A 14412-nucleotide genomic window follows, 5' to 3' on the forward strand; every position below is an offset into this window, starting at 1 on the left:
TCTGTAAACTAAGGTCTGTTTTGTTAGTTTATAGCAGTAGTTTGTTATTTTATAAACTTACAGCAGGCCGTGGCCATCTTAAGTGTGGGCATCTAAAGCCAGACTGAATTTCTTCCTGGATCTCATCCTTGCAGATCTCGCACATGCTCAGTGCAGCACAAGCAGTGTAATAGGTTTCAGGTCAGGTTTCCATAGCAACGGCAGTGTCAGAGGAAGTTGCCGCCCCTTCCCAGAAGGCATTGCAAACAGGAAATGATGCGATGGGCCACGGCCAGGAAGGAGGAAGTGAAAAATGAATACAGCAGATATACAGTAGGTGCTGAGAAAAAAAAATAAAAAAATATCCAATTCGTTTACAGTGCACAGTTTAGTGAGGGATGCCGAAGAGTTGTAAAAGTGGGTGGAACTCCACTTTAAAACTTGACAGGGGTTCTAAAACTTCCCTACTTAAGGCAAAACTAAGAAAAGTTTTGGCTGGACATACATTTTAATGTATAATGTCAAAGGTTAGATCCCTTGTTAAGGGTTTATTATAGTCTGGGCAGCTTTTTCCTTTGCCTCCTATCCTGGTGACAATGTAACCATTGAGAATGGAAGTAAGAGAAAATCTCCTTTGGGGACCCAGAGAGCTATAGATAGCCTTCTCTATTAAAATAGTGTTTTTATTACTGTTGTGTCACTGTCAGAGCTTGTGAAACATGTGGTTGAGATGCTTTTTTACTGGCCCCCCTTCCCCCTTAAGCTTCAAAGGTAGGGGCCAGTGGTGTACACAGGCCATGGCAGAAAATAAAATAATCCCTGTCATGTTCAGTTGGGACTACCCCGTCCATGAAACATGACCCATTCAAGTGAATGGGGCTGTGCTACAACATCCACCCAACAAGCACATAATAATCCAAACAGAAGTTCTAAACTTCCCTATTCTGCCCAAGCAAAAAAAAGGTTTTGGCTGGAGTTTCACTAAATTAAAACAAGTCCTTGTTATGTTGTAGAACAAGGCAGATATGTTGATCAATACTGTCGAATGATGTGAAACTGTTTGACATGTGTAACCTATTGTCTGCTATTGCTGCTGCAATATTTAATTCTAGATTTACCCAGGCTCTGTGGAGTTGATGCAGGTCATTGAAGATTTCATACACATTGTCGGAATGGGAATGATGGATTTTCAGAATTCATACCTCACAACAGGAAATGTAGGTAAGAATCAAACGTTAGCTTTATTTTACTATTTTCATTGCCTGTTTAAAAAATGTATCTAGTTGGCAATATAATTGCCACTCATTTAGGACTATTCAGATGTTCACCCTGACAATAGCAGATAGCTAAGAAGCTAATGTGGTATCAATATTCAAAAAAGGGCTGAAAGAAACTACTGACCGGTCAGCCTAACATTAATAGCATTTATTATTGGAGAAGATAATAAGGAACCATATTCAATATTTGTTGAATGAAAATAGTTTGATTAGTAACCAGCATGGATTTATGAAAGATTGTTCTTGCCAGACCAACCTGTAACACTCTATGAGGAAGTGAGCTGTAATCTGGAAAGAGGAAGGCCTGCTGACATGGTGTTCCTGGATTTCACCAAAAGCATTTGATACAGTATCCCATAAACTTGTAATATACAAATTGAGGTCTGTTGGCATTAATGATAGTGTGTCGTGTAACTAGACAGAAACTGGTTACAGGGGCATGTTCAAAGGGTGGCGATACATAGTGTATCTGCTGAATGGTTTGAAGTTGTAAGTGGGGTTCCCCAAAGCTCTGTACTGGGACAAATTCTCTTTACCTTGTTCATAAATGATACAGAGGTTGGTATAAATAGTTCAATCTCGGTGTATGCTGATGATACACAGCTAAGCAGGGTATTCACTTCACAACAGGATATAGTAACTTTATAGGAAGATCTGAATAAAATAAAGGGGTGGGCAACTACATGGCAAATGAGGTTTAATATTGAAAAATGTAAAGTAATGCACTTGGGGACTAAAAATATGAATGAAAATGACTCACTAGGGAGAGAACCTTTGGGGGAATAGAGGATGGAAAATGAACTGGGGGTCCTAGTAGACCACATGCTTAGCTATAGCATACAATACCAAGCTTTGGCAAGCAAAGTCAGTGGACTATTAACATGCATTAAAAGGGTATCTATTCAAAAGATAAAACTATATTTTTTCACTTTACAAAAATCTGATTCAGCCACATGTTGAATATTCCATCCAGTTCTGGTCACCAGTCCTCATGAAGGCTGTTCTGAAACTGGAGAGAGTCCAGAGAAGGGCAACAAAGCTATTAAGGGGCTGGAGAACCAAAATTATGAGAATTTACTACAAACATTAAACTTATTCTCACTGGAGAAGAGAGACTAGTGCCCCGTACACACGGTCGGATTTTCCGACGGAAAATGTGTGATAGGACCTTGTTGTCAGAAATTCCGACCGTGTGTAGCCTCCATCACACATTTTCCATCGGATTTTCCGACACACAAAGTTTGAGAGCAGGATATAAAATTTTCCGACAACAAAATCCGTTGTCGGAAATTCCGATCCTGTGTACACAAATCCGACGGACAAAGTGCCACGCATTCTCAGAATAAATAAAGAGATGAAAGCTATTGGCCACTGCGCCGTTTATAGTCCCCGCGTTTAGAACGATCGGATTTTCCGACAAATTTGTGTGACCGTGTGTATGCAAGACAAGTTTGAGCCAACATCCGTCGGAAAAAATCCTAGGATTTTGTTGTCGGAATTTCCGAACAAAGTCCGACCGTGTGTACGGGGCATACGAGTATATGTGATTCCAAAATAAAAATATCTAGATGGTGATTCTAGTATAACTATAACTACTCAGGTCTTAGATCTAACTATTCAGTTTTAAGTCTCTTAAAAAGACACACAGCCACTCATTAGTTTAACCTTAAACTGTGTAAGGGGTTATTTACTGTTAAAATGGTATGGACGTTGAACTCCCTCCCACAGTTGGTGGTGTCAGCAAGGAATATGTAGATAATTTCAGAAAATCTTTTTGCACCTTAACGAATACAATATACAGAGATATGGGAAATGGTAGTAACATAAACATAAACACACACACACGCACACTCTCATGCCCCGTACACACGGTCGGACTTTGTTCGGACATTCCGACAACAAAATCCTAGGATTTTTTCCGACGGATGTTGGCTCAAACTTGTCTTGCATACACACGGTCACACAAAGTTGTCAGAAAATCCGATCGTTCTAAACGCAGTGACGTAAAACACGTACGTCGGGACTATAAACGGGGCAGTGGCCAATAGCTTTCATCTCTTTATTTATTCTGAGCATGCGTGGCACTTTGTCCGTCGGATTTGTGTACACACGATCGGAATTTCCGACAACGGATTTTGTTGTCGGAAAATTTTATCTCCTGCTCTCCAACTTTGTGTGTCGGAAAATCCGATGGAAAATGTCCGATGGAGCCCACACACGGTCGGAATTTCCGACAACACGCTCCGATCGGACATTTTCCATCGGAAAATCCGACCGTGTGTACGGGGCATCACAGGTTGAACTGGATGGACTGTTGTCAATATTCAACCTTACCAACTGTGTAACTACGCAACTACTGTATATCATTGCAAATGGAAAACTGCAGCATTTCAAGACAACTCTGGTTTTACTCCTAAGCAAAGAAAATGTATACATAAACATGGTATCTTCCCAAAAAAAAAAAAAAAAAAACGATGATCTATAGAATTTTGATATACAGGATTTGGGCAACATCTCTGTAACAAATAGAAGCAGTGCTCGATAAATATGGTTATCTAAGATTATTACAGTAAATGCATCTTAGCAACATAAATTATTATGTGCTGCATTTCTAGAGACTGTTGAAAATATCTTCAGGGAAAAATACATATCCAAATGATTAGTAAATTAGGCAATATTGACAGAACATGAGCTTAGTGGTTGGCACTTCTGCCTTGCAGTACTAAGGTCATCATTTCAGATGCCAACCATGACACTACATTGAGGGAGTATGCACACTCTGCTGTGCTTACATAGGTTTCCTCCCACACTACAAATGCATGCTGGTAGGTTAATTGGCTCCTGTTTATGTTATTAGTATGTATGCACACACGCTATGATTCTTATATTGTAAGCTCTTTCAGGGCAGGGACTGATGTGACAGTACAATATATGTTAAGTGCTGTTTAAATTGTTAACATCTGTAATACATAAACATAGGTAGCTGAAGTTTCAGGCAAATCTTTATCCAGTTCCTGTCGGTGAGGAGCATATATGTGGCTCCACACCGGCAGGAGCCACGTATAGGGCGCATATATGCGCCCTTATGTAAACAGTTTTTTGTGCTGAGAGCACATTCCCTGCACACTCCCAGCACAATCAGGGGATCAGAAAGTTCCCGAAGCATACTTGCGATCGGGAGCTTTCTGATCATGTGAGCGCTGTGACAGCCAATCACAGTGGTCAAAAGAGTCAAGGGCCAGGAGGCTGTGGCAGGAAGGTGTTATCCAACCCTCTTACATTTTGGTAAATAAGCCCTACCAAGAGGCTCAGGAGGTTGGAAGGGTGGGGCCAAACTTTGCATATAATTCAGCATTCAATTTTTTTTAAGTTACTGACCATCTATTTTTTCAGGGAAAATATTATTTGCTTATTTCTTGCCTTATCAACTTTACTTTAAACATAGACAGTATAGGAATTTAGCCTGCAATATGTGGCTTACATTTCAGCTGATTCCTGCTGAACCAGACAAAATTTTAGCCATTGGTGGCCCATCCAGCTTAAAAAAAGCAATTTTTTTCATTTCAGCTTTTGTCAAAGAAGCTAGTGGAGAATTGTTATCAGATGGTGGCAATTCCTTCATCCACTCCCAGCATCTATTCAATTTTGCTCATTCAGCCTACTAGAGAGATCTATACATGCATGGCTAACCTACATAAGTTTACTGTTTTGTTTGCATCTAGCAACAATATTTTGGGTGACGTTTTTATTGTTGTGGACTGAACAATTCATTCAATTATTTATTTTTTAATTTGGCATTCTGAGGTGGACAACAAATTCAAATATGTTTTTTTCAGTGATTTTTTTAAATAACAAACATACTATACTTACCTGCTCTGTGTAATGGTTTTGCACACAGTAGCCCCGAACCTCTTCTTTTAGGGTCCCCCACAGGGGCTCTTTCCCCTCGAGCAGTGCCCTAGAGAAAGCCGCTGTGCCTGGGGACACCACTGCCTGCTTGCTCCCGAGCCGCTGCTCTATGCATCCATAAGACGCATAGAGCCATGACTTGGCCTGCCCGCCGCTCTCTCCTCATTGGCTCACTGGTTGTGATTTACAGCAGTCTCTGCCAATTAGGAGGGAGAGTCCCCATACAGGAATTTGATCCAGGATGTGATCATTGGTGGATCGGAGGGTGCTCAGGTAAGGATCGGGGGGGGCACTTCACACAGAAGGTTTTTTTTTTCATGCATAGAATGCATGAAGGTAAAAAGCCTTTAACCTTCAGAACCACTTTAACCTAGTTCCTGACTATCAGTCACTGAGAGAACAATGTGCACAAACTGCCTAATTAACAGAGAAGTGATTCTTATAAATCCCTTAATATCACATACATAATAAATATGTTTCTGATTGACAAAATATGTAACATAATTTGACAAACTCTATGGTGGAAAATTAAAAAAAAAATCTCCACTTGTCTACATACTGTATGCCAGGTTTGCTTTTGAACACAACCTTTAGAAAAGTAGTCAAATAACATCTGACATTGTTTGTCTAAAGAAACGCTTGGCTAGTCTCAGTTTTCCTGTGATTTTTTTAAAATTGTTTTAGGAATGATAAATAAAATGGCTGTTCATATATCATGCACGCCCATCTTTGTATAGCACATGTTTTCAAGTAGAAATGAGCTGCCCATCTGCCTGCTATATTGTGTATTGTACTGCTCCGCCTTCATTTTTTTCTTTTTTTTGTGTTTTTTATAATGTTACTATAGCTGTTGTTTTTATTGATTGTAAGTTACAATCCTATACCTTCAATATGTTTTATATCTTAGAGATGGCTATATCTAGAACACAGTGGGGTATATTTACTAAAGCTGGAGAGTGATAAATCAGGCTGACTTCTGCATAGACTCCAATCAGCTTCCAGGTTTTATTGCCAAAGCTTAATGAGCTGAGGTTAGAAGCTAATTTCTATGCAGAAGTCAGTCTGGTTTTGCACTCTCACTTTAGTAAATAAACTCCAGTTTGTATGTTTTGATGGATCTTCTATACTGGATCTGTGCTTAGTCCTGTGTGTTATTTTACTAAATGCTGGCACCGATGTAAATCAGCTTTAACCGCTTGCCGCCTGCCGTCCATCATAGGACGGCCAGGTGGCGCGGCTCTCGTTCTGGGAGGGCGTCATATGACAGCCCTCCATTTAAACAGGGAATGCGCACAATCGTGCGCATGCATCCCTGTTCCTTCGGTGGTGGCATGTCACGGAGACACCGCTCGCCACCGAGGGGGTGAACAGACATTGGGCATGGCTGTTTACCACGTGATCAGCCGTGATGAAGTCACGCCCGATCACAGATGGTACCGCCCCACTTTGCACGGTGCATGCACGCCATCTCGAGCATGCTGCGCATGCACATCGGTGGCGGCGTGTTCCTGGGAACACTGCTCGTCACCGACGCTGGTAAACAGCCATTGGCCGGCGGCTGTTTACCACGTGATCGGCTGTGATCCTTTCACAGCCAATCACTAAATGTCAACAAACCACGGTAACGAGATGTTACCAGGTTCTCCTCCTCACACACCGATTGTGTGTGAGAAGGAGATTGCGGTAACATCTCATAACCGCTTACAGTTTACACCAATCACACTGATTACCCCCCCATAAAGAGGACCTGTCACCACCCATCAAAGTACCTGTCACAGTTCATCTGAGTACCTGTCACAGTTCATCTGAGTATCTGTCAGTCCATATGAATACCTGTCACAGTTCATCTTAGTACCCAAGTACCTGTCACAGTCCATCAGAGTACCCGAGTACCTGTCACAGTCCATCAGAGTACCCGAGTACCTGTGACAGTCCATCAGAGTACTCGAGTACCTGTCACAGTCCATCTGAGTACCTAAATACCTTTCACAGTCCATCAGAGTACCCGAGTACCTGTCACAGTTCATCTGAATACCTGAGTACCTGAGTACCTGTCACAGTCCATATGAATACCCGAGTACCTGAGTACCTGTCACAATCCATATGAGTACCTGTCACAGTTCATATGAGAACCGAGTACCTGAGTACCTGTCACCGCCCTTCAGAGTACCCGAATACCAGTCACCAGCCCATCAGAGTACCGGAGTACCTATCTGTAGCCCATCAGAGTATCCGAGTACCTGTCACCAGGCCATCAGAGTACCCGAGTACCTGTCACCAGGCCAACAGAGTACCCGAGTACCTGTCACCAGCCCGTCAGAGTACACGAGTACCTGTCACCAGCCCATCAGAGTAACCGAGTGCCTGTCACCAGCCCCTCAGAGTAACTGAGTACCTGTCGCCAGCCCATCAGAGTAACCGAGTACCTGTCTGCAGCTCATCAAGTTACCCACGTACCTGTCTCCAGCCCATCAGAGTACTCGAGTACCTATTTGCAGCCCATGCCTCATAGAATATACATTGGGGTGTTTCCTTTCCAAAATGGGGTCATTTTGTGGGTAATTCCAATGTCCTGGTGCTCAAGGACCTTCAAAAGTGTGATAGGTAGGAATGAAATGAGATGTGTAATTTATGCTCCTAGAATGCCTGAAGGTACTACTTCAATGTTGGGCCTCTGTATGTGAACAGGCTGTGTAAAAGTCTCACACATGTGGTATCGCCATACTCGGGAGGAGTAGCAGAATGTATTTTGGGGTGTAATTTTTGCTATATACATGTTATGTGTTAGAAATATCTTATAAATTGACAAGTTTGTGTAAAAAAAATGCTTTTTCATTTATTTTCCACATTTTCCAAAAACTTCTGGAAAAAAATGACCCGTTCAAAAGAGTCATTATTCCTCATAGATTATACATTGGGGTGTTTGCTTTCCAAAATGGGGTCATTTTGTGGGCAATTTCATTGTCCTGGTGCTCCAGGGCCTTCAAAAGTGTAATAGGTGGTTGAGAAATGAGATGTGTCATTTATACTCGTAGAACGCCTGAAGGTTCTATTTCAATGTTGGTCCTTTGTATGTGGCAAGCCTGTGTAAAATTCTCACACATGTGGTATCTCCATACTCGGGAAGAGTAGCAGAATGTATTTTGGGGTGTAATTTGTAGTATGCATATGCTGTGTGTGAAAAATAACCTGATAATTTGACAATTTTGTAAAAAAAAAAAAAAAAAATCTTCATTTTGCAAAGAATTGTGGGAAAAAATTACAACTTAAAAAAACTCACCATGCTACTTACTTAATACCTTGGGATGTCTACTTTCTAAAAAGGGGTCATTTGGGGGGTATTTGTACTTTCCTGACTTGTTAGTGTCTCAAGAAATGAGATAGACCTGATGTACTGAAGGCCTGATCAAGGTGTCCGTTTATGAAGCAGTGAAATCTATTCACTGCTTCGTTCTCCGGCATTCACAGTGGAGATCTTTCTCCTCTGGATGCCAGTTTATGAAGAGGTGTAGATCGCTTCACCTTCAGAGGAGTGAAGCGATCTACAAACGCTTCAAACAGCAGAGAACGTCCCCTGATACTGGAATCTCGTGAGACTTTACGAGATTATAGTACCAGAAATTCACAGAAACACAGAGATTTCAGTTTAATAAGCAGTGATAAATTATCACCTCTCAATACATGGACAGATGGCATGGATTAATGTTAATAAAATAACGAGTCCCCTTACATTATCTACATATGTATACACACACACATTATATATACATGTATATACACACACATTATATATATATACATATACACATTATATATATATATATATGTATATATATATATATATATATATATATATACACATAAATATGACAGGGGGACATGGTTACAGTGTTGTGGGGTCTGAACAAGGTAGAAGGAAGTTAAAAATCTTCCTCCTTCCCCCTCAGATCCCCCGAGATTTCCTCTTCACTCCCCGATTCACCACCTCTGAGCTGGTGAATCGGGGAGTGTGAATTCTGATACAGATCGCCAGTGAAGCGGTGAGATCACCGCTTCATAAACTGGCCATTACTGTGTCATTCAATGAGGATTCTCTGTGTGCGGAGATCATCGGCGGGAGAACATGTTCAAACACTTCTCCCCTCGATTATCTCTGTTTCATAAACTGTTTAAGGACTGTGATTAGCGGCGATCCTTGGGATCACCGCTGATCACTGCTTCATAAACGGACACCCAGATGTGATCAATTTTCAATGATTGGCAACATAGTTTGTAGACTCTATAACTTTCACAAAGACCAAATAATATACACTAATTTGGGTTATTTTTACCAAAGATATGTAGCAGTATAAATTTTGGCCAAAATTTATGAAGAAAAGTAACTAATTAGCAACATTTTATGACAGAAACAGAGAAAAAGGCATTTTTTTCACAAAATGTATGGTCTTTTTTTATTAATAGCAAAAAAATAAAAACCCACTGGTGATTAAATACCACCAAAAGAAAGCTCTATTTGTGTGAAAAAAAGATGCAGGTTTCATATGGGTACAGTGTTGCATGACTGAGAAATTGTCATTCAAACTGTGAGAGCGCTGAAAGCTGAAAATTGGTCTGGGCAGGAAGGGGGTGTAAGTGCACTGTATTGAAGTGGTTAAGAAAATAAGTAGAAGATGCACAACATTTCATCTTGCCTGTCCATCTCCTGGCCCAACATATTTAACCACCTCAAAAATGGATTAATCATGGAGATATCAGTGATGGCATCATTGTGTGGCCTGTTCACTTCTACTTGACAAGCAGAGGTGGGCAGTGGCGTTGCTAGGGGGGTGCAGGGGGTGCAGTCCGCACCCGGGTGACAACCACTGGAGGGGTGACACCATGCTGATGGTGGCCCTAGCTCCCTGTGGCAGTTTTTTCTTTCCAGCTGGAACACCTCCGGTGCCGCGGCCTCACCTGGCCTGCTGTGCTTTTCTCTGAATTCAGTATTGCACTGCTGAGCCTGTCGCACACTGTGTCCTCTCCAGCTGCCAACTGCCCTGAACTGAGTCGCCCGCCCTGGCCCTGAGCTTGTGTAATGGGCAGGTGGGTGATGGATTGCGATGGGGATGTCCTCTGCTGCCCAAACTCGAGGGGAGCTGCTGTGATACGTGGGAGGTGGGGGTGGGTTGGGGGAGCCACCCAGAGTTGGTGTGTTAAGGGGGGGCGGGGGGTTGCTGCTGAACACAGCTATATTTTATATATAGATATATATAACTAAATACATAGTAGCTGAACTGCCCCCCTGAGCTGGTCTGATAATGGGGGTGCTGCTGGACACAGCTATAATATATATATGTATATAGTAGCTGAGCCACCAACCCAGAGATGGTCTGACAAGAGGGGGGTGACACCATGTTTTTCCGCACCAGGTGACACCAAAGGTAGTGATGCCGCTGGAGGTGGGGTTAGGATCCTGGGCATGCACCTGATGAGAACTGGTGGTGGAAAGAGGCAAGTTTGTAGCAGCATATTGATTTTTCAAACTTGTATATCTCCTTGTATAGAAAAAATGGTTAAGGTTAGGAAAATATCTAGTTGTCCACAACCAAAAATCTCCAGTATTCATACTTGAAGTATGAAATGGCTTCATAGAGAAAGTTGCAAATCTCTATGTGTTAGGTTTTGTCCCTGACATCTAGGGACAATCAGAACACATGAGACTATTTGAAGCATTAACTTGTATTCTCCTATATAATATGAACTAAGATGTTACCAATAACCAGTGTGTCTTCACACATATTAAACACATTGTCCTGTTGTGTCAGCTGGTATTCATCTATATGTTTGATGTTTGATCCCTGTGTCCCAGGTAATTTTTTTAAGGTTGAATTCCTTATTCATCGTTATGCTCATTTGGTAGTCGATTCCCATAAAGACCACATTTTGGTCAGTCTCTAGAGTGAGTAGAACAGCTGACTTCTATCTACCAAGATCATTTTCTCAGGATTGGGAAGCACTGAATACGTGCAGCAGCAGTGACATGGGAGTCTATTTAAACTTAAGGAATAGCTACTTGTTGTGGTCCTGTTCCCCTTACTACGCTGTATGATGCATTGGGTGGAGCCTAAATGGTGCCATTATCACACCCACTGAGTGAATGGGGGCGAGGTGTTTTGTGCTGTTTGTGAATTACCTCTGTAAATACAGTACCTGGAACATTTTTAACTAGGTAGTTTTTAGCGGTTATACACTATGGGTGTTGTTTACAAAAGGCAAATCCGTTTTGCACTACAAGTGCACTGCAAGTGCACTTGGAAGTGCAGTCGCTGTAAATCTGAGGAGTGGATCTGAAATGAGGGGAAGCTCTGCTGATTTTATCATCCAATCATGTGCAAGCTAAAATGCTGTTTTTTATTCTCCTTGCATGTCCCCCTCGGATTTACAGTGACTGCACTACCAAGTGCACTTGCAGTGCACTTTTAGTGCAAAGTGGATTTTCCTTTCGTAAATAACCCCCTATGTGCGGCCTGTGTTCCTGTTTTTAAACCACAATGTGCTGGCCTGGCTCTCTGACCTCTGGAATCGCTGAGTCCTAGTAGTAGCAGTTTACAGTGGATATCGTTGGTTGTCTGGTTTCATTCAAACATGCTGGTGTGATCTCTTTTAAAGGGATCCACTCCTTTTGGTAAGAGGCCATTTTTACTTCCGATGGTGTGCACCAGTTTTTTTTTCCGTCCCTATTCAAGATTAAGTCACTTTATCGGTGGATGGTGCATGCTCTAATTTAAAGGGATACTACCAACTTATTGTACGATGAGAAAAAATATTCACTATTGAACTTTTATCACATTACACATATTTTAAGCATTATTGTTTTTGATTTGTTCTGTGGTGATGCTCACTTACAGTGTTATTTGTATATATTGAAAGTTTGACATCTGGTATTCGAATGATAAATGGTGCAGCTCTAAACACACAATTTTTAGCACTAAGCACAGAATAAGTTTTATTTTATTCAAAATATTTTCTTAAGGTTTGATTTTTTAGGCATCATCTCACCTACCCTCCTATCTATTTAATCTCAATTTTTTTTTATCACTATCTTGAACATTATTATGTTCATTGAAATGATTCCATTCTGGAAGCGCATCAGACTTATCAATTAATTTCTGTGGTGTTATTGTTAGCAGTATTTATCCAGTACTACCATACTTGAAGGTCTGTATCATGACCATGTTTTCAATTTTGTAGTTTATAAGTAATTTCCAAAGCAAGTTTGTGGGCAAAATTAGATTAAAAAAAAAGGGAACTGTGGGGTTGATTTGCCTAAAGGCAAATATACTGATCACATTTCTAGGGAAATTGCACATTGCACATTTTCCCCAGAGCTTAATAAATGAGATTAAGTTCTGCTGTCTACACAATAACGCACGAGAATAAAAATGCAAATTATCAATAAGGCTATATTTCTTGGTACTTTCAACAAAATCAGTGTTTAAACACTAACACAATGTTTGGACAATATAACACGAGTTTGATGGGCACAGTGGCAGCGTGTGATGGGCACAGTGGCAGCGTTTGATGGGCACAGTGGCTGCATTTAATGGCCACAGTGGCAGCTTTGATGGACACAATGGCTGTGTTTGATGGGCACAGTGGCAGCTTTTGATGGGCACAGTGGCAGCTTTTGATGGGCACAGTGGCAGTGTTTGATGGGCTCAGTGGCTGTGTTTGATGGGCACAGTGGCAGCATTTAATGGGCATAGTGGCAGCTTTGATGGGCACAGTGGCTGCATTTGATGGGCACAGTGGCAGCTTTGATGGGCACAGTGGCAGCTTGGATGGGCACAGTGGCTGTGTTTGATGGGCACAGTGGCGCTTTGATGGGCACAGTGGCGCTTTGATGGGCACAGTGGCAGGTTTAATAGGCACAGTGACTGTGTTTGATGGGCACAGTGGTAGCTTTTTAGGGGCACAGACAGTGGCTGTGTTTGATGCACAACTTGAACTTACTTAAGTAGACAGTGTTAGACTTACTTGAGGCCTGGTGCAGTACAGTGTGTCACTCACAGCAGCAAGGCAGAACCAGCTATCAAGGGCCGTCTTTCTGCTCCGCTCCCTCTCCACGCTGTCTGAAGAACATGGCAGAGGTGGGCGGAGCTTGTTCACTAGCAGCTGGGGTGGCCGCGGCACGCTATGAATGCTGGGGCGGCCGCGGCCTCTGACTGACGTCACTGGTTGCTAGCTAGACGCCGGGCAGCTGGCGATTCTAGCAAGTGAGCAACCAGTGCAGTCAGTCAACTAAAGCAGCAGATTGCAGCGCTGAGGATCGGCCCTGGATGGGGCCCTCCAGACAAGTGGGGCCCCAGGCAACTGCCCAGCGTGCCCAGTGGAAAAAATGTCCCTGAGCACGCTGCTGGAGAGCCACTTCTGCTGTAATTATTCACAGCAGAAGCCGATCTGCACGTGTCAGGCACTCAATGTCCGCTGACACCCTCAGATCATCAGGCAGAGACCCAGAATGAAGCTCTGCCTGTATAAACAAGGCAGAGTTTCGTTCTGAGAGGGGGGAAATTATGGATTCTGTGTTCCTGCAAAGCAGGGCCTCTCTTCCATCCATCTCTTCCCCTATCAAAAGCAGCACGCATAGTAGACACAAACATTGGTTAGGCACACATTTAAACCTTTGATTGCCCTAGATGTTTAACCCCTTCCCAGCCAGTGTCATTAGTACAGTGACAGTGCATATTTTTAGCAATGATCACTGTATTAGTGTCACTGGTTCCCACAAAGTGTCAAAAGTGCCAGTTAGTGTCCAATTGTCTACCGCAATATCGCAGTCCTGCTATAAGTCACTCATCGCTGCCATTACTAGTATAAAAATAAATACATTCATAAAAAATTCAGTATATATCCCATAGTTTGTAGACACTATAACGTTCACATAAACCAATCAATATATGCTTATTAAGATTTTTTTACTAAAAACATGTAGCAGAATAGATATTGGCTTAAATTTATGAAGAAATTAGATTTTTTTTTACATTTTTTTTATTAACCACATGCTGACCACCCTCCGTCGGAATGGTTCCCCTGCACGAATCGCCATAGCTGTACAGTGGTCGCTTTAAGGGGTATAGGGGGCATGCGAGCACCACTGGAGGCCCGCATGCACACCCGCAGTATCACTGAGGAGCCGATGCGTGTGCCCGGTGGCCGCAACGTCCGCCAGGCACCCACGATTGCTCATGACAGAGCAGGAACGTGG

At 42.3% G+C, this 14412-nt stretch overlaps 1 protein-coding gene across 4 annotated transcripts in view; it reads left to right on the forward strand.

Moving 5' to 3' along the window:
- The window catches only part of ADGRB3 (adhesion G protein-coupled receptor B3), a 1384867-nt gene that overhangs the window by 813000 nt on the left and 557455 nt on the right, over positions 1-14412 (forward strand). For all 4 annotated transcript variants that reach the window (XM_073626736.1, XM_073626734.1, XM_073626737.1 and 1 more), the window contains one exon: positions 1092-1200. In XM_073626736.1, the coding sequence (XP_073482837.1) occupies positions 1092-1200 (109 nt within the window). The remainder of the gene's footprint in view (positions 1-1091; positions 1201-14412) is intronic.

This window comes from Aquarana catesbeiana, linkage group LG04, assembly GCF_042186555.1.
Source record: "Aquarana catesbeiana isolate 2022-GZ linkage group LG04, ASM4218655v1, whole genome shotgun sequence".
In the NCBI taxonomy this organism is placed as follows: Eukaryota; Metazoa; Chordata; class Amphibia; order Anura; family Ranidae; genus Aquarana; species Aquarana catesbeiana.